At 42.1% G+C, this 19,450-nt stretch overlaps 1 protein-coding gene across 13 annotated transcripts in view; it reads right to left on the reverse strand.

Moving 5' to 3' along the window:
* PDE1C (phosphodiesterase 1C) overlaps window positions 1-19,450 on the reverse strand; it is a 610,522-nt gene that overhangs the window by 267,485 nt on the left and 323,587 nt on the right. For 2 of the 13 annotated variants that reach the window (XM_029234335.1, XM_029234337.1), the window contains exon 1: window positions 13,725-14,309. The exons of 8 other annotated variants lie outside the window; for them this stretch is intronic. In XM_029234335.1, the coding sequence (XP_029090168.1) occupies window positions 13,725-13,825 (101 nt within the window). In that variant the 5' untranslated portion in view covers window positions 13,826-14,309. Of the gene's footprint in view, window positions 1-13,724; window positions 14,311-19,450 lie in introns of those variants that run through there. 3 more of the 13 variants (XM_029234336.1, XM_029234334.1, XM_029234338.1) reach the window with 2 other exon arrangements.

Genomic DNA, 19,450 nt, shown 5'->3' on the forward strand with positions numbered 1-19,450 from the left:
CACACACACACACACACACACACACACACACACACACACACACACACACACGGCATTGTTTGTCTATTCATTTGTTTTTTAAAGAGAGGCATTACAGTATAGTGTTTAGGATCACTTACCTAAGCTAAATCCCTTCTTCAACTTACTGTGTCCAATAAGCTATGTGACCTTTGGCAACTTACATCACTTTCCCAGCCACCAGTTTCCTTATCTGTAAAATCCGGGTAACAATAATACGCACTTCACAGGTTGATGTGAGTTGAATGTAATAATGAATGTAAAGTTTTAGCACAGTGTCGGGCAACCAGTAACGTTCAAGAACGAGTCAGCTACTGTATTTATAACAATAGTACTGCCTAAGTAATAATGGTATTATAATTCCATAGGTTTCCAAATTTTGTTTGGAAAAAAAAGGCTTTCATTGATTAAAAAGGTTTTAAAAAGAAGTTTAAGATTGTTTTCTAAAGTAGAAAAATTGAATACTCTCAGTTCTCCTCATCTTAGAACACTTGAGCCACAAAGAAAGCAGGTGCTAATCTCAGTGGTACTAAACAGAGGAGGAACTGAAACTCTGCCTAGCTCTCCTCGCTCCCCACACTCCCCAGGGAGCCTGCAGGCTGTATACACTCTGACACCCACCCAGCAGTGGTCCCTGTTAGCCTAGCAGACCCACATACTTTCCTCTAATGTCAAAGCTGCGTCGTTGCTCAGAAAGCAGGAAAAAAAGAAAGTAAAATTAGATATTTAGGAACTGGACACCATGATAATCCTTAGAAATATCTCAAATTATCTTTAAGAAAAAACCTTTTTATCGATAATTCCCTAAAAACTGAAGCCCAGTGAGTTGCTTACACAGAATCCCTAAGCATGCTCTAGAAGTTATAACTCAGCACAGAGATATCATGCTATAACTAGAATTACTGATTGACCACAACCACTTACCTGTTAGGCAAATTAAAAGACTCCTGGTCTTCACTGAAAATCCATGTCTGTTTAACTCTGGAATGTGTCTGTGATATCGTGGATTGCCCAAGAAATATCAAATAGTGTGTACATGTTATGTGTGCATGCATGTGTACAGAACAGGGGAAGTGATAAGCTGGAAAAATCTCCCCTGGAAGGCTTCAGTCCATTTACGTCCAGCTGATCACATTCTGACAAGCGGCTACTGAGACGGGAGTATCATCAAAGAGCAAAGAGCATTGACCCCCAATATTTAAAAAGGTTCCCCAAAGCTGTCCATGGCTGTGTCATCTACACCTGGAACTTCAAGACCCTGCACTTCATTTTACCTCTCTTGGCCCCAGTTTGGGAGAGAAGGGAGGAAACTAAGCAAGCATAAGGAGTGATTCTGGCCACAGTACACTTGGACCTAAGGGCAGAGTAGAGACAGCAAGGAAATAGCAAAAAAGAAACAACAGTGTGGCAGATGCAGGATGCTTTTAAAGAGCTTTGTTTGCTTTTTGATGGCTAGCAGTTTGCAAAGTACTGGGCATACCCACAATCACATGTAAGTTTCACAGACTCCAAAGTCAAACAGATGACTTGGGAATCATTCCTGATAGCCTGGATGAGTGAGAGTCAATCAAGCATTGAGGTTAAATCATGAAGCACCTGGCAGTCTTTCACTTTTTTAAAGTGAGTATCTTTGAGTAAGAGCCATATGGTTGCTGCAATAATGAGGTTTATAAATAGGCTTAATATTCAAACAAGCTGGCTTAGAAAAACCAAAACTTGTGCTTAGTCTCTAAGTTGACAGCAAGATACCTCCCAGTTGAGCACAAGAAGATTTTCTGGTCTGGGAAGTTGAATATGCAACAACTCCACACACACAGTGAGAAGTCCAGTTCTGTCTGCAATGTTCTCCAGGGTTTCTGGGCAATAATGACTCACTCTGTTCCAGATCCCATCAGATCCCGTCTCCATCCTTCCTTACTGAGGTCACTATTGCTGCCGAGGCACAGATAGCTTTGGAAATGTTGGTTCTCAGGCTTCAGTTCCCTCAAGGGAGAGGAGATTGGGGGACAGGCTCAGAAAAAAAAAGTGCACAGCAAAACTCAGGGAATTAAGTACATGTTCTCACGAGTTCAGGTCACATGCGGCTCACTCGTGGGAAAGTGGACTGAGATAAAATGCCACAAATATCCGTGAAATGATCGAGGATCTGAATGATCCTCTGGTTTTGTTTTTTACTGGCATATGGGGTGCCGACTGAGCAAAACTGGATATCGCTAGAAACTTCCACTGAATCTGTCTTAAATCATTTGTATGAACTACTTTAGATGCTGCTGAGAATGGAAGGCCCTTGTACATTTCTTCCCATTTCTCCCAGTGATTTCATTTCCATGATACCCATGTTAAAACCTAGATTTGCAAAGCTATATATACTGATTGCTTTATGGCCTTTCCCATATTTTTAACAAGTAAATGCCAATGAGAAAATATATATAAATTGTGGTTTCCTGGTACCTTCCAGCAGACTATTTGGGGAAGGGGTGGGGAGAAGAAAGATATTAGAGAAAATGAGAAACTTCTCTTACTAGCTCAAATATTTCTTAACTGATGAGCTACAGAATGAAAATCCATATGGGCAACAATTCTATTTTCCTGGTTGGCCAAAGATCCAAGGCAGGACAAAAAATACAAAATAATGAAATAATATAAACTCACTTTTACTTGGAATAGCCCAATAATTAGGAAGGAGTTGTTTTTGCTTAAATTTTCTAGAGAATTTTTCTGCCAGGTTGTCTATTGGGGAAAATTGTCCTACAGATTCCCACCCTTTCATTTAGGGCTCTTAGAAAAGGAAGATCATGTTTGGGGACAGCAACTCCCAAAGTACAAAATTCCAATATGTTTAACCCAAAGTGATGAGATCAAATTCAAATGAAGGAAGCCTTCGAGAGTGTGGTTTGGGGTTGAGCACTGGTAAATCAGAAAAATGAGAGAATGCTAATCCGAAACACAGCTGTAAATAAGATGATCAATGTTTAACTCACTTCTGGAAGCAAATGTGTTTCTATCTAATGCCGGCTGGGCAGTGGAAACAGGAGAAATCCTTGAGGAGAAGGTTTAGTTCAAACTAAACAACCCCACAGGAAGCCCCACCTGGACTGGCACCAACTCACAGTCAATCCACCCCGCGCCGGGTGCGCCCACATTCCCACAGGGCTGCGTCTTCATTGCTCCCCCTCCCCAGACCCCTCGTCTAGCTGCAGACAGCTGGCCAGTCACAAAAATCCAAATCTCCTGTTCATGCTTGTTTCTCTCCTGGGCCTGGGTTAAAAATTCCAGCACTCAGATTACTGTCTAATAGGACCCCTCCCCAAAGAAAGCTGAAATCTTCCTCTGAAAAGCATTATTTTTGAGCAAACCAAGGACCATTTCCCTCTAACTTAAAATCTACTGCTTAAAGCTGGGCAGTGAGCTAATCAGTGGCACCAATGAAAAAATACTGGAAAGGTCGTTAAAGAAAACAGAAAGTAAATGTCATGCTTGTAGAAGTCTAAGTAGTACCTTTTTTGCATAAATGATCTATCCCTCCATTCACTTATTTACAACCACTTGCAGTGTTCTAAGTACAATAAAACTGTGTGGGTGGGAATGGAAGAGATCTTTGTGACCTCCTTCCTGGGAGCCTGTCTCCGGTTTCGATAAACATCAATGAGAAAGGCTGAAAACAAAAATATTTCTTAATATCTGTGACAACACTGCCAGAGTGGAGATAAATCCAAAGGACTGAGACAAAACCTCACTCTTCACAGATATATCCCTGTAATTAGGGGAGGGGTAGGTTTTTTAATTGAATTATCCAGAGAGATGCTTGAATTCTCTACTCCGTTTTCCCCATGTAGATTTAGCCAGAACAAAAACTGTATCTTCTGCCAAGTTTAACTTCAGTGACCAGTCTAACGTTTTTAAGGCTTTCCTATCTCCCCAAGTAGTAACTCCTTCCTTCTCTCCTCCACCTTTCCTCCCAACTTGTTATCAAAACCTACTCCCGGCAGAAAGCAGCTATTGGCCATTTACAATTCCAGGTGAATGTAAGTCAATACAACAGCTCCTTGAAAGCAGATGTCCTTCCTATTTCCTCTCAAATCTTCTCTCACAATAGAATCATCTATAGAAGGCTCTTCTCTGGACATAGGCTCTGTAAATTTCAACAATTTAAATATGGCAAAAGTAAGGCCGATCCCCAAAATACAGAAAAAAAGAACAACCCACTCAGCTAGCAGATGCACTCCTAGGGACCATTTTGAGCGCCACTGTCAACTGAATCAGTTGAGCATTTGAACCAGATTCTCCTCAGCTACAGTTATCCTCACTGAAAGTATCCAAGACTCCCACAAATGGGTGCTTTGAACAATTCTTTCATTTGTTTAACCATGACTAATTTCAGTTAGTAGTTTTATAGACAGAATGGCAGTTCTAAACATTTTTGAAGCTTGATTTACAATAATTCATCCTTATATTTCACAAATGAGCTATGCAGGACCCTGTTCATGAAAGTGTTTATAGTTTCTCATAGTTAGGAGACAGGGTTCCAAGTAACAACCTAGAGTAGTATACTAAATATAAAATACTTTGGGGGGGGTTAATTTAAAGATATTGTAAGACCCCTTAGAGTCATCCTCAGACAAGACTCAGAGACGTAGAGAAAAAAAAAGGGGTGGGATATTAATCTGAATTTGAACTACTCCTAAAAACACACCTGGAAGTAGCTTTCACTACCAGATTTACTCCGTGTCTCTAGAGTGTAGGAAAAGTCTTGCTTATTTAAGAATTTTGGTTGTTTAGAATCTGGATAAACAGAATTTAATGGTCTTTGGATGTCTAATAGTGACTTTCAGTCAAAATACATCTTCACATTGCTTCTCACTCTTCTACTGGCCTTAAGGGAAAGGAAAGCTATATTTTGGCAGAATATTGAATATTGGGTCCCTGCAATAGGTCTTTGGAAGGGAGTGGAAAAGAAGGGAGGAAGGTCCATTTTTGGAAGGCCTTAAAGAGCTTCCGGGGAAAAGGCCATGAAGGAGGCAGAGCTGATGTGGAGGGTGGGCACTATGGCAGAGCTGTGGATGCCCCAAGAGACAGAGGCCCGGTGTGTGCACGTGGGACACCTTGGGAGCAGCAGCATGAGGCGGCGCCCACTGGACGAGCCTAGACAACAGGACAGCCTCCTGCAGGGTCTAGGGAGCCTCCACCCAGCCAAGCTGCACCAGACCCTTCTGAAGGGGGCTGGGCTCCAAGCTCCGAGTCTCACTGCCTGGCTCATGCCTGATAGTCCCCACAAGGTCTGTGATGAGGGCCTCATTCCATTTAGCTTCTTGGGTCATGGTCTCTTTCTGCATCTGGAATACTGGAAATGACCCTGCCTAGCCCTCAGGTTTCTGTCTTTGCTCCAAACGCATGTTGTGGTGGACTTGACACCAAGCAGTCAGTACAAGTGTTCCAAGCAAAGCCATGTAGATTGACTACTAGCTGGTCTTTCCCAAATGTTGAACAAGTAAATGCCAATGAGAAAGTATATATAAACTCATCGTCTTCTGGCATCTTCTGTCAGACTATTTAGAGAGGTCACACTAAACTATGTTCTCTCTACTTGTAAACTTTATAGGAATATTAATTTAGCATCATTCAGACACATACATGAATACACATATTCACATATACATATTTATACACATTATATATATATTATTTACAATATGTATTATATCATTATTTTATATATATATATATATATATATATATATGTATATATAATTTTTCTTCTTACTTTGTTGGGCTGTACCTTATATCTCCAACACAGACCTTTCCTTAAATCTCCAGGCCTTCTTATCCAACTGCTCATGTCTCCTCAGGGACGTCTTATAGGCCTCTCATATTCAATATGTCCAAAACTGAGCTCATGATTTCTACTCCGCATTCATTCTGCTGCCACACACAACCAAACTTGCAAACTTGATCCCCCCTCAGTGATCCCGATCTAAGTAAATAGTACCTGTGGATTCAAGCTAAAAACCTGGGAGTTATTCTAAATTCCACAATTCTCCCTCACATGCCAAGTCCAAATCCTGTTGAGTCTATCTCCTAAAAATCTCTCAAATCCATCCCCACAGACCTACAGTGGTTTCCCATTGCTAAGGCTCCCTGGTCTAAAAGAAAAGGCAAGATCTGCCCCTTTCTCCAGCTGTGCCTTGAGCCTCCTGTCTCCACACTGTTTTTGCTGCAGCCACTCGGCCTTCTTTTGTCTTCTCGGAGGCGTCATGTCCCTTTGGCTCTTTGCACCTGCTATTTTCCCAGGCCTTGGATACCTTAGAACACTCTTCCTCAACTCTTCACTAACACCTACTTACTCTTCATATCTCAGCTTAAATCTCACTTCTTCAGAGAAGGCTTCCCTGATTCTTAGACCTGGTGTGGGCCCCCTCTTATATGTTTCCACAGCACCCTGTACTTCTTTGCGGCACTCATCACAGTAAATATCTATTTGGGGAATTAGATGTTTAACATTTGCCTCTACCTGTAGACTGAATGCTCCCTAAAGGAGGGGACATTTGTCTTGTTTCCCACTGTATCCCTGGTGCCTAGCATAGTGCCTGCCACATGGTAAGTGCTAAAGAAATGTTTGCTGAGTGAATGAGTGATAGATGAGATTCCTGCATATAGATGAGCGCGTATTCATTCAAATTTATAAATAAAACTCATTACCTATAGTTATGAATGATGTCTTCTTGACTGAATTATTCTCTTAAGAGTTTTCATAATTTCACAACCTAGGAACACCTAGATTTTTCTTATACTCGTTTATTTTATTTAATAAGAGCTGTCAGAAGGTCTTTAAATAAAGAGTACATTCCAATAAGCCTGAAGAATATAGCACTTTGCATGGATTCAGTATACGTTCTCCAGAAATAGAGTATTTTATTTGTTGTAGAATTCATTCGTATTACTAATGGGAAATTGTGATGGTCATTCTCAAAGCTGTTACAGACTACATTATGTGTCTCACATTTAATCATTACTTTTCTTGTCATCTCTCAAAAAGCTATGAGGTGGGTCATGTGAGCACTTTCCCTCCATATGGGGAAACGGGAACCAAGGAAAGCAGTTTTCTATGAACCAAAGAAAATTAAAGACGGAAAATGGAGCTAGAAATGAAGAAATCTCTTTGCTCAGGGCTGCTTACCGACAGAGGCTGTAAAACTTAGCCAAAATAATAAACAGCTGCTAAATACTGAGCTGTAATTAGCTAATAATTAGCACAACCAACTTCTGATAAGCAAGTGATGATGTACTAATATATGACATTGGTATTCAAGTAAAGAAAATTTCATTCTAAATACAAGAATCTACTTAACCCTTTTTGATATTCACCTCTTTCTCCCCTTCAATATACATTAAGAACATAATTCAGGGAGACTTAACTGGCCTTTATTAGGAAAAGAAAGACTCGAAAACAATCCCTCAAACACAAATGTCTTCCTTCTCTAAATCCTAGGACATTGTGTCAATGTCATTTACCTAGCAATTAGTTATTGCCCACACTTTTATTGTTGTTTTATAACTTTTCACTTCTATAAAGAATTATCTTGTCTCCCTAACTAGACTCTAAGTTTCCTGAAAGCAGGGCTTTTCTCTTGATACTTTCATTTCTCTTCTGAAGCTCCTAATATCCGGTATATAATAAGAGCCCAATAAAATTATGCTGAACCATCTGACATTTGCAATTAAATGGGAGAGTGGAAGGCCCAATTAACACCCTAAAATATGTAATCTGGGGGAAATAAACATCAATTTTTAAAAATTATTCTTTTGGAATTGCTTTATTAGTGAGATTCAGGTGAAGTCCCTCTTCCCTGGGTCATCTGTTCACAAGGCTTTAACTCAGAACCATGACTCTCAGACCCGAGGCTCTTAGGCCAAAGGTCTCTCCATAGTTCCAGGCTGCTATCACCACCAGCTACTTGAACCTTCCCGAGGCTGCTCCAGTCCAGCACGTCTAAACCCAAATTTATCATTCTGCTGTATCCAACCCTGCACTTCTCTCCGTGGTCTCTAACAAGGCAAATGGCACCAAATTCACTAATACATCTGAGACAAAACAAGCTTGGAAGACAACTTCTCCTTCTCTCTTTCTCTCTGCTCCATTCTAATGTCAACTGTGCCCCTTATTTTTTCCTCCTCAGTGGTACTACCATAACTGAAGAATCTTCTCCAACTGATCTCCAGGCCTCAAGTCTCATCTCCAATCTGTCCTCCACACTTCTTCCAGAATAGCCATCCTAAAATTCAAATCTCATTGTGTTACTCTCTAGCTTAAAGTCTTTTAACAATTCCTTAGAACTTAAGGGATAAAGTGTAAACTCCTTAAAATTACATGCATTCAAAAAAAAGATTCCCTGAAGGATGAATGGAGAGTGTCTGGAACACATTTGTATGTGTGTGTGTAACGTGGTCGAAGACCTGCCTCCTTAAACTATGAGCATGTATAGTTTTGAATAAAACAAAAAGTAAATTTTTTAAAATTCCATGTATCACTACCTGGCCCATGCCTTTTTTTCCAACTTTATCTCTCATTCCTCCTTGATGTGTCAATGTCTCCCATACCTCTGTACCTTTGTACACTGTTACCTCCATTCACTAGCTTTATCTATCCCTCAATATTGCACTAGATGAGCTGCAAGAGGATACCTCACAACTACCTTTTAAGGAGAATATCTAAGACCTCTGGGGATTGGTTTGTCAGGGAAGGTAACCCTGTTACCTGTACAGCTGATGGACCAGGGACCAATGTAGGGGCCAACTGCTTCTGAGGTGACCTGGGAGATTTCTGTCCAATAGCTCCATGTTGAATGACAGCAGCTAGACCCAACCACACCCTCTCTTTTGGGATTACCGGTAAGAGGTGAGCATAGGGAAGGGCACTGAGACTCAGGCTATATTCCTAGTTAAGTAGACACAGCTTTTCCAGTTGTCCATAAAAACAGCTCAGAATTCTGAGCTGATGTACTCTGCTGACTGGATGACTCCTTGTTTTCCTCACATCTCTGCAGAAGGCTGACGTGAAGGAAAGAAATCTGTGCAAGTTTCTTCCTTGTGACTCTAAGGACTCTGCTCCGAGTAAGTCTGCAGCTCACTGCTCACACCTTCTCCGGCCCTCCCAGGCAGAGGTAGCTCCCCGTGTATCCTCTGTAACTACAGTCAACACTTCCGGGTGTTCATCTCTTTAGCTATAGCCTTATATCTTACAGCCTTATGGATTATCTACTTTTGCACAGAGTTTATCAAAGTGCCCGGCACATAACAGACACTCAGCAAATGTTAACTGACTAAACTTCTGTTGCCTGAACACTGATGGCCCTATTAAAAATTTCAGATGAGTAGAAAGAAAGTACAGAGTAGAAAGAAAGTACAGAGTGAGAAGTCTTTATTAAATAAGAAATACAAAACCAAAGATCCAGGCTTTTTGGCCTCTGGATTTTCCCCCCGCCTTTGATGTATACTTTGGAAAAGTCACTTAAGTTCTCTGTACTTGAGTCGGGGTATTAGTGAAGACTTTCAGAGACACCAGACTCGAAGTAGCCTATGCAGGAACACAGCCTGACGGATTCACGTAGCTGGGACAGCAGACAGAATCAGAGAAACAACTGCAGGAACTGGGGCTTGTGGGAGCAGACCCAGGGACTTCCACTCCATCTTCTCCCCTCTGCTTCTCTGTAAGTTCTGGCCTGTCTCCTGTCAGTGAAAGCTCTGCTCCACGCAGTAAGAAATGGAGCCAGCAGCAGCCACCAGGAAAACCCAGAAGAGAAAGCAGCACTCTCCCCCAGCCAACAGAGAATCTCTGTGGAAGACTCTATTGCTTCTGCTTGGGTTCTGTGCCACACTTGAGACCAACCACGGTTGCCAGAATGGTGAAATTCTATGATTGGCCAATCCTGGATCTTGAGCCCATGGAGGGCTGGGGGGCAGGGGGGAGGGTCTACTGCCATAATAAGGGGGATGGGAAAGCTTGCTGAATAGACAGAAACAATAACCCCAGTCTGTGACCCTAATAACCATACACCTGGGGATACTCCAGTAACCAAAACAGATCAAAAAAAAAAAAAAAAAAGCCTATGTCCTCATGGAACTTATATTTTAGTTGGAGGAAACAGACAATAAACATAATAAACCATATCTCCGTTTATGTTCATAACACTATTTTAGATCATGCAAAAAAAGCATCATCATCTTCATGGAGTGTTATAAAAGCATAAAGCTTATTGTACTGATTACCTCATAGTTGGGCAAAACAGATATACAAAAGCTCAATTACCATTGTGACAATAAATGCCAAGAAATAAGTGGAACCTGTTCTCTTGCTCGCAATTAAAAAAAAAAAAGTATAGAAGCACCCTTTTGTCATCATATAACAGGAAAAACTCTTGGTCAGGACCCAGGGTACAAGTTATGACTCAAAACCATACAGCCGTGAGGCTCCCCCTCAACATCAGAGGAAGCAAGTGCAGTCGTCATGTCTTCCCTGCTGGAAGATGCCCTAACAAAACAGGCGTTGGGAGGGGCTCTTAACAATTCCACCCACTCCTACAGAGGATAGAGTAAGGACAACAGCACTTGGGGGACAACTGAGGAAATGGAAACACAAAAAAAGAGGCTCCTTCCTCAAGGAACTTCTATTTTAATTGGAGGAAACAGACAATAAGCATAATAAATAAATGAAATATATAGTATTAAGACAGTGAAATGTGCTAGAGAAAAAAGGAAAGCGTGGAAAGGGGGATGTGTGGGGCTTGTAATATAGAGAGGACCATCCCCTATATTCTCCACACTGTAGATTCTTGGCAACGATCCTCTTGCTGCTGGTAAAGACCACTCCAGGCAAGTGCAGAGAAGGGGAGGAGAAGAGAGAACCTGGGTAAACCTAAGAGTGGGATTCTGCCCTGGGTCGTGGCTTTGCCACATCTTGCCCAGTTTCCACCTCAGTTTAGATTCCTGTGCCCAACCTGGGTAATGATGTTAATTAAATCCACCTCCCATCTAGTTCATGGAATATTGTGTTGATAGTACCACGTGGCCTGTAAGCTGACCCAGATACACATTTACCTTCATTTTGAATACTGAAAAGTTCATCTTTGGGTCTGTATGCTTCCTTCATCACCTATTCATTGAGCATCTACTATGTGCCAAACCCTGTTCTAGGCACTGGAGGTACAGCAGTGAGCAAGACACACAAAGTGTCTGTCCTAAGGAACTGACATTCTACTGGAGGAGATGAAAAATTCAAGGATAGATTAAGTAGGCGAGATACTGACAATACCACTAAATAGTCCAGGCATGAGATGATCAAGTCCTGAAACTTAGATGGCTCTCAAACAAGGTGAACCAAATTCCTGACTATCTGTGGTCACCTGTAAAGCCCCTTCTATACAGGTGTCATGGTAATAAATTGGTATGAAAATTCAATTTTGGCTATTGAGTTTTTCTAAAATGTTGAAAGAACAGCTTCCTTTCTCTTACTGTTAATCCACTGTGGGAGCAAAGAGACACACACCCTTCCATCTCCTAAGGTTTCTATTTTGTTAACTGCAAAAGTGTTACTCCAAGTTGTATAAAAAAGCATGCGCTTTGGTTTCCGGAGTCTTTAGCTACTTATTATAGCACTACTGTTTTGTTAAAAAAAAAAAAAGTGTAGTAAGAACCATAACAGTAGTAAAAAAAAAAAAAATGTCATAACAAAAGTAACATGTCCTTTTTCAAATCAGAAAGTGAAGCTACAGATCTCCTGGGACTGCTGCTGGGCAGGGTGTTTCAGTAGGAAGGGTAAAAAGAGAAGGATTCAAAAACACACATTTGGAAAAGAATCAACCCACACCTTTTATGTTCAAAGGTACAGGGTGCTAGGTAAACACGAGAGACTTGAAAACAAAAATGCAGACAACAATCTGGGGAGAGAAGCCTAACAGATGAAACAGAGGAAGCTACAAGACAATGCGTTGTAAGCTCTGAATGCTTTTTCACACAAGTTTCCCACCTCAACCTGGCTGATTTGCCCAAACACCCTTCCCCAGCCTGAGTTGCTCTGTGGAGTTGGTTGGAATTGTAAAGCAGCCTGAGAGAAGCTGTTCCTGAGTGTGTGCACATGAGTCCCTCCAGCCGGGATGTCAAGGAGACCAGCTTGACAACACTTTGACATTGTATATTTTGGACCCAGATTTTGTGGATGCAACAAACTTTCTGTGTGCACCACAATATGATCCCATGGAGTGTTCATCACATATAACATGAGCTTATTGTAAACACCTCTCTGAAAGAGGTGCTGCATTGCATGCATCTCAACTGTTGGAAGAGCCTGCCAGCCAGAAAGACAAGATTTCCAAATAAGTTTACAGCCTCTGCTTGCAGCAGCCAGACAACCCCAAAATCATGTTACTTGGCATGGTTTCCCATTTAGATCAATGGCAATGAAACTCACTTTGATTATTGATGGAAGGGCTTTTATAAATTGCACTTTAAATGGGGATACCTTGAAGAAACACCTACCTTATTGCTTCCCTTTAGATACTGTGAACATCCTGGTTGGAATGTGGTCTCCCCCAAGATAAAGATAACTTAGATCAGTGCCTTTCTGACTTGTTTTGGTGTGTGTGTGTGTGTGTGTGTGTGTGTGTGTGTGTGCTTTCAAAAACAATAACTGCAGCAAAACAAACTGCCAAGGAGCTGGTTTTCCCATCACTGCCCTTGGTAGGAACAGAAGGTCTGGAGAATATACTTGGAGATAACCTATTTTTTTGTTTATCTGCACTAGATATTTGATGCCAAATATCTGGGAAATGAGTATCTGGTCGTTATGGAAGGTATCTTTGGGACCTGCCTGGTCAACTGAGGAGCAAGCTGTAACCATACAGCTGTCACTACAGCTTCCTGACTGGGATAACCAGCAGTTCATTGTTTATGAAATCTTTTCACAGAAAATAACATATATTTTCAGGTCACCTCTCTTCAGTACCCAAAAACAGACAGCACCCAATGAAGTGGATGAAATTCAGAGATCTCTGTTCACCAGTCCAACTAGAATTCTGGTCACTGTATTGAAAGCAAACACCCTATTTCACTGTTCAAATATTACTAGGAAACTCCAATATTGGTTCTGAACCCTACTTTCTCCAAAAATAGTCCTTCCTTTCAGTAACTCTTTTCCTGCTAGAAAGAATCCTAAGAAAATATCAGAAGTTTAAGTAGGCTAGGGAGAGGGAGAGGAAAATCTAACAGGCAGAATGCATGCTGAATTTGAACTGTTGGTAAGATCTTGGACCACCTGCCAAGGTGTCTGCAAGCATTCTGCAGAGAATAACTCTTCCTTTGATTAAAAGTCTGTGACCTGAGTCCCCAAACTTTTCTCCCCTGACAAACAAACAAACAAACAGAAATATCTCCATGAATACTGAGCTACTATAACTGAAATCTAAGGACATCTCCTCTTCCCCAAAGAAAGCATGACTTGGAAACAGCAAGGCATTCCGAAGCACTCAGAAAGACAAGTCTCGCTGTTGAAAGGAAGGTAGCAGTGACTGTAATTAACAGAGAAGCGGTTGTGGAACTTCTAGCGCTGTATTTTTAAGGGTCATGCAGGAATTGGGGTGAGCAGTCGTGACTGTGGCTGTGTAGTAAAATACTGAAGAGAGGGAAATATGGTGAAAGAAGTAAACAGATCTACTTACAGCCCTCGGAGCCGAAGCCAGATTTTCTCGATCTGTTCTGGTTGCAGGTATTTCAGAGAGTTGCTCTCAAATTCTTCAATCTCCTTGGTTGGCGACTCCATAGCTGCAGGTTATCACTGGGAGTGAGGCTGAGAGACTTTGGGCTCTCCTCTCCCGCCTCTTTGCCCAGCCCTGCCCTCGAGCCCCAGTCAGGTGGCGAGCGCGTCTGCCTGTCACTTTCTGCGTGCGCTCCCCCTTCTGCGACCCCCAAATCATGGCTTAAGGCGGGCCCGGAGGGCCGGCGACCCCGGACCCAGGTGCTCCCCGGAGGCAGCTGCGGGAACCAGCCATGCTCCTGGGCTAATGCCAAGGGTAGGAATTGTGCTCCTGATTTAGGAGAAAACACCTCAGACCTATTCGGGTTCTTTTTTCTTTTTTCTCAAACAAAGCAAAGGAAGCGAACAGTTTGGCAGCTGAAGGACTGCAGGGGGGAAAGGGAGGACTGAGTGGGGAGGAGAGGCGGCGAGGAGGGAGAAAGTGAGAAGGGGAGACCGAGGAGGGGGGTGAGCCTAGGGGGAGCCGACCCGGGGCTGGGCGGTCCGGGGCTGGGCGGTCCGACCCGGAGGCCGTGCACCAAGGCTCCACCCGCGCCCCCTGCCCTGGGGCGCCCCGCGGCTCCCCCTCCCGGTCGCTCTCTCCCCAGCCACGCTGCCTTCCCGCCCCCTCTCTGTTTTCTGTCACTTACCAGCAGCTCTGCTGACAAGCGAGAAAACTGACAACTGAGAAGAGTCGTCTGCGAGCGCACCGGGACCGGCGTCTGGTCTGGCACCCGCGGGCGCGGAGAGAGGGGCGCGCCGGGCACCGCCGGCGGCAGGGCACACGCTTGCCGGGCTCCAGCCCCGCACCCGGAGACCCGCGCGCGCCAGGGCGGCCCGCCGTGGCGCAGGGCCCCCAGCCCCGGCGCGCCGATGGCTCCCGAAGCCCGCACAAAATGAATAGCACGGCACCGCTCGCGGAAATCCCAGGGAACCGAGGTCCGTGTCCTCCCAGGGGGCCGGTGGGGCAAACAGCCACGGCGAGGTTCCGCGGAGTTTGTGCTTGGAGCTTTCATTCACATTGCTCACTTCCACGCCCGCCAGAGAGGCGGTTCCATTTTGAAATATTAAAGCAATTGACAGGGACTAAAGTAACCACACATCACACTTAGAAAGTCCCGATATGTTCTTGCTAATGGGAATCACCTCTCTCTCCCTCCCTCCCTCTCTCTCTCCCTCTCTCTCTCTCTCTCTCTCTCTCTCTCTGTCCTCTCTCTCTCTCTGTCTGTCTCTCTCCCCCCAAAATGGTGTGAAAAAAGGAAAATATAAACAAAAGTAAGGAAGTTGGAGTTCCCACTGATTCATGACAGGCTCCTCAAAGGGTCCCTGGGCAGATGTTGACACTGGAGAGGAGTTTCAGCTCCACGAAGCTACAACTCAGAATCCGCGTCCCCCTAGGTCATTCACAATGTCAATAAAGTGTAATGCTCAGGCAGAGTGGGACCAGGTAATGCAGTTAAGAGGGGAGGAGAGAGGTGGGATTAAAAGAAAGACCAAAGACAGAAAAAGAAAAGAAAGAAAAGATCCTGGCTCAAGCTGACTGAGGCCCAGACATCACAGGAACTGGTGGTCAAGCTCCCTTCTAGATGCAGCCACCACCACTTCCCACTTCCCAGGGGCCATTTCAAACCTGGGACTCAGGGCTCCTGAGATTCAGGACGCAGCTTGCCCTATAATGGTATTGTCCCTCATTGGCAGTTAATGATTCAGTCACACTCCCAGCATTCTTATTCTATCTATCAGATATTTGCCTGCTTCTCAAAATTCAGATAAACTTAAAGGTGAGAACTAGTTTTTCTCCATTGCTCAAGTAAAGTTCCATTCAAGTGGCCTTGATAAAGAAATTTTTAAAACAGTGTTTAAATCCTAAATGCTCATCCATTTGGAAGTGGGCATTTACTTTCCAGAAATTAGAGATGAGAGTAATGAGGATGGCATGGCTAGCCCCATTCACTGCAGTGGAGAAGGTACCTGCCTCAAGGTGAGATGACAGACCTTTTTGATTGAAAAGAACTTACACACTCACCTACCACACAAGCTGAAGTCACCTCATTAAAGTCAGTCCTTAAGGACTTTCTGGAAGCACATACAGTTCCAGTGAGTTAAAGTATTACTCTCAAGCAAAGACGGCATTAAGCAGTCAACATCTTACGATAAAATTCCTTTACCTGAGGAAACCAATTTACCAACCCAATGTCACCCAATGAGAAACTGTGACTTCATGGAATTGGACTTTAAGAGATTATTTTATGTTATTTTATTTTTTAACATCTTTATTGGAGTATAATTGCTTTACAATGGTGTGTTAGTTTCTGCTTTATAACAAAGTGAATCAGCTATACATATACATATATCCCCATATCTCCTCCCTCTTGCATCTCCCTCCCACCCTCCCTATCCCAACCCTCTAGGTGGTCACAAAGCACCGAGATGATCTCCCTGTGCTATGTGGCTGCTTCCCACTAGCTATCTATTTTACATCTGGTAGTATTTATAAGTCCATGCCACTCTCTCACTTCGTCCCAGCTTACCCTTCCCCCTCCCTGTGTCCTCAAGTCCATTCTCTACGTCTTCGTCTTTATTCCTGTCCTGCCCCTAGGTTCTTCAGAACTTTTTTTTTTTTGATTCCATATATATGTGTTAGCATATGGTATTTGTTTTTCTCTTTCTGACTTACTTCACTCTGTATGACAGACTCTAGGTCCATCCACCACTACAAATAACTCAATTTCTTTTTCTTTTTATGGCTGAGTAATATTCCATTGTATATATGTGCCACATCTTCTTTATCCATTCATCTGTCGATGGACACTTAGGTTGCTTCCACGTCCTGGCTGCATGGAAGCCATTGTAAACAGAGCTGCAATGAACATTGTGGTACATGACTCTTTTTGAATTATGGTTTTCTCTGGGTATATGCCCAGTGGTGGGATTGCTGGGTCATATGGTAGTTCTAGTTTTAGTTTTTTAAGGAACCTCCATACTGTTCTCCATAGTGGCTGTATCAATTTACATTCCCACCAACAGTGCAGGAGGGTTCCCTTTTCTCCACACCCTTTCCAGCATTTGTTGTTTGTAGATTTTCTGATGAAGCCCATTCTAACTGGTGTGAGGTGATACCTCATTGTAGTTTTGATTTGCATTTCTCTAATGATTAGTGATATTGAGCAGCTTTTCATGTGCCTCTTGGCCATCTGTTTGTCTTCTTTGGAGAAATGTCTATTTAGGGTCTTCTGCCCATTTTTTGATTGGGTTGTTTGTTTTCTTGATATTGAGCTACATGAGCTGCTTGTATATTTTGGAGAGTAATCCTTTGTCCATTGATTTGTTTGCAAATATTTTCTCCCATTCTGAAGGTTGTCTTTTCCTCTTGTTTATGGTTTCCTTTGCTGTGCAAAAGCTTTGAAGTTTCATTAGGTCCCATTTGTTTATTTTGTTTTTATTTCCATTTCTCTAGGAGGTGGGTCAAAAAGGATCTTGCTGTGATTTATGTCATAGAGTGTTCTGCCTATGTTTTCCTCTAAAAGTTTGATAGTTTCTGGCCTTACATTTAGGTCTTTAATCCATTTTGAGCTTATTTTTGTGTGTGGTGTTAGGGAGTGTTCTAATTTCATTCTTTTACATGCAGCTGTCCAGTTTTCCCAGCACCACTTATTGAAGAGGCTGTCTTTTCTTCATTGGATATTCTTGCCTCCTTTATCAAAAATAAGCTGACCATATGTGCATGGGTTTATCTCTGGGCTTTCTATCCTGTTCCATTGATCTATATTTCTGTTTTTGTGCCAGTACCATACTGTCTTGATTACTGTAGCTTTGTAGTATAGTCTGAAGTCAGGGAGCCTGATTCCTCCAGCTCCGTTTTTCTTTCTCAAGATTGCTTTGGCTATTCAGGGTCTTTTGTGTTTCCATACAAATTGTGAAATTTTTTGTTTTGTTAAAAATGCCATTGGTAGTTTGATAGGGATTGCATTGAATCTGTAGATTGCTTTGCGTAGTATAGTCATTTTCACAATGTTGATTCTTCCAATCCAAGAGATTATTTTAACAACTTGTTTTGGGGATACAAGACAGAAGTATGATCCCCAAATGGAGTTTGGCATGTGGGATCTTCCCGGACCGGGGCACGAACCCGTGTCCCCTGCATCGGCAGGCAGACTCTCAACCACTGCACCATCAGGGAAGCCCATTAGTGGGATTTTGATCAAGTCAGAGAAAAGCAAATTTTGAAAGAAAAAGGAAAAGAATAGCGTTTCACTTTAAGTGAGCTAATCAGAGAAGGAGAACCAAAAATAGTCTTTAAAAATGTTTGTAAAACATGACTTTGTTTCATTTTAGAAAACTTAAAAAGTAAACATGTATGAGAAAGTTAATAAGGATATAACTTTTCTTTATTTTAGAGCCATAGTAGTTTTTGGAGCTGGAGGAACCTTAAAGATAATCTAGTTTAGACATCTTCGAATTTCTTAAGCAACAGAATATTTTACTTCAAATTAACATCTTATAAGGGATTCTAATGCCTACCTCAGATTTTAAAAGTAAAGAAAGAGATGCTCTGGTTGAATGAGTAAGTGGAGTACTTAGTTCTCAGGGTCAGAGTCCACCTCTGCCTTCTCCACATCCCATCTCTGAGTGACCAATGCTCCCACTTCACAGATGAGAACACTGAGGCCAAAGTACCACAAAACACCACAGGATTCCTTGCTTCTCATTCAGGGTTCTTTCTAAACTACATTAGGAAGAGTTTGCCTTCTCTCTGCCAACAAAATATTGCTACTTTTAGATACATCATGTTATTATGTTACTCAGATTTTATTTTCTCTTTATCTATCACAGACAGTGTATGCCTGTATGTTGTAGCAACACTACAAGCCACAATTTCTACTGGCATCCTGCTCAGAGGCAAGCAAAAAAAAAAAAAAAATTAGATACAAATCCACCCAGAAACAAAAGATCTAGGAAAACACAAAGCCACTCCCAATCTTGCTTTGGAGGTCAATTTCCATGGTGACTTCCTATCCCAGCTTTTTGAGTAAGACTTTTTAGAAAACCTTATATGGTGAAACATCATTAATTATACATAGACATGCATATATACATAAATATATTATATACAACATATATATACATACACACTCACATATATACATACATATAACTGCCAATTTAAGGTAGTCCACCAAATCAACCTACCTAAGGAGGAAAAAGACCTGTACTTGAAAAACTATAAGACACTAATGAAAGAAATTAAACACAAGCAGATGGAAAGATATACTGTGTTCCTGGTTTAGAAGAATCAGTATTGTTAAAATGACCACATTACCCAAGGCAATCTACAGATTCAATGCAATCCCTATCGAAATACCAATGGCATTTTTCACAGAAATAGAACAAATAATTTTAAAATTTGTATGGAAACACAAAAGTCCCTGAATAGCCAAAACAATCTTGAGAAAGAAGAACAGAGCTAGAGGAATCATGCTCCTTGACTTCACACAGTTCTACAAAGCCACAGTAATCAAAACAGTATGGTAATGGCACAAAAATAGACACAGAAATCAATGGAACAGGATAAAGAGCCCAGAAATAAACCCACGAACTAACGGTCAATTAATCTAAACAAAGGAGGCAAGAATATACAATGGAGAAAAGACA

Source organism: Monodon monoceros, unplaced genomic scaffold (genome assembly GCF_005190385.1).
Source record: "Monodon monoceros isolate NGI ecotype Baffin Bay Population unplaced genomic scaffold, NGI_Narwhal_1 Super_Scaffold_2, whole genome shotgun sequence".
NCBI lineage: Eukaryota > Metazoa > Chordata > Mammalia > Artiodactyla > Monodontidae > Monodon > Monodon monoceros.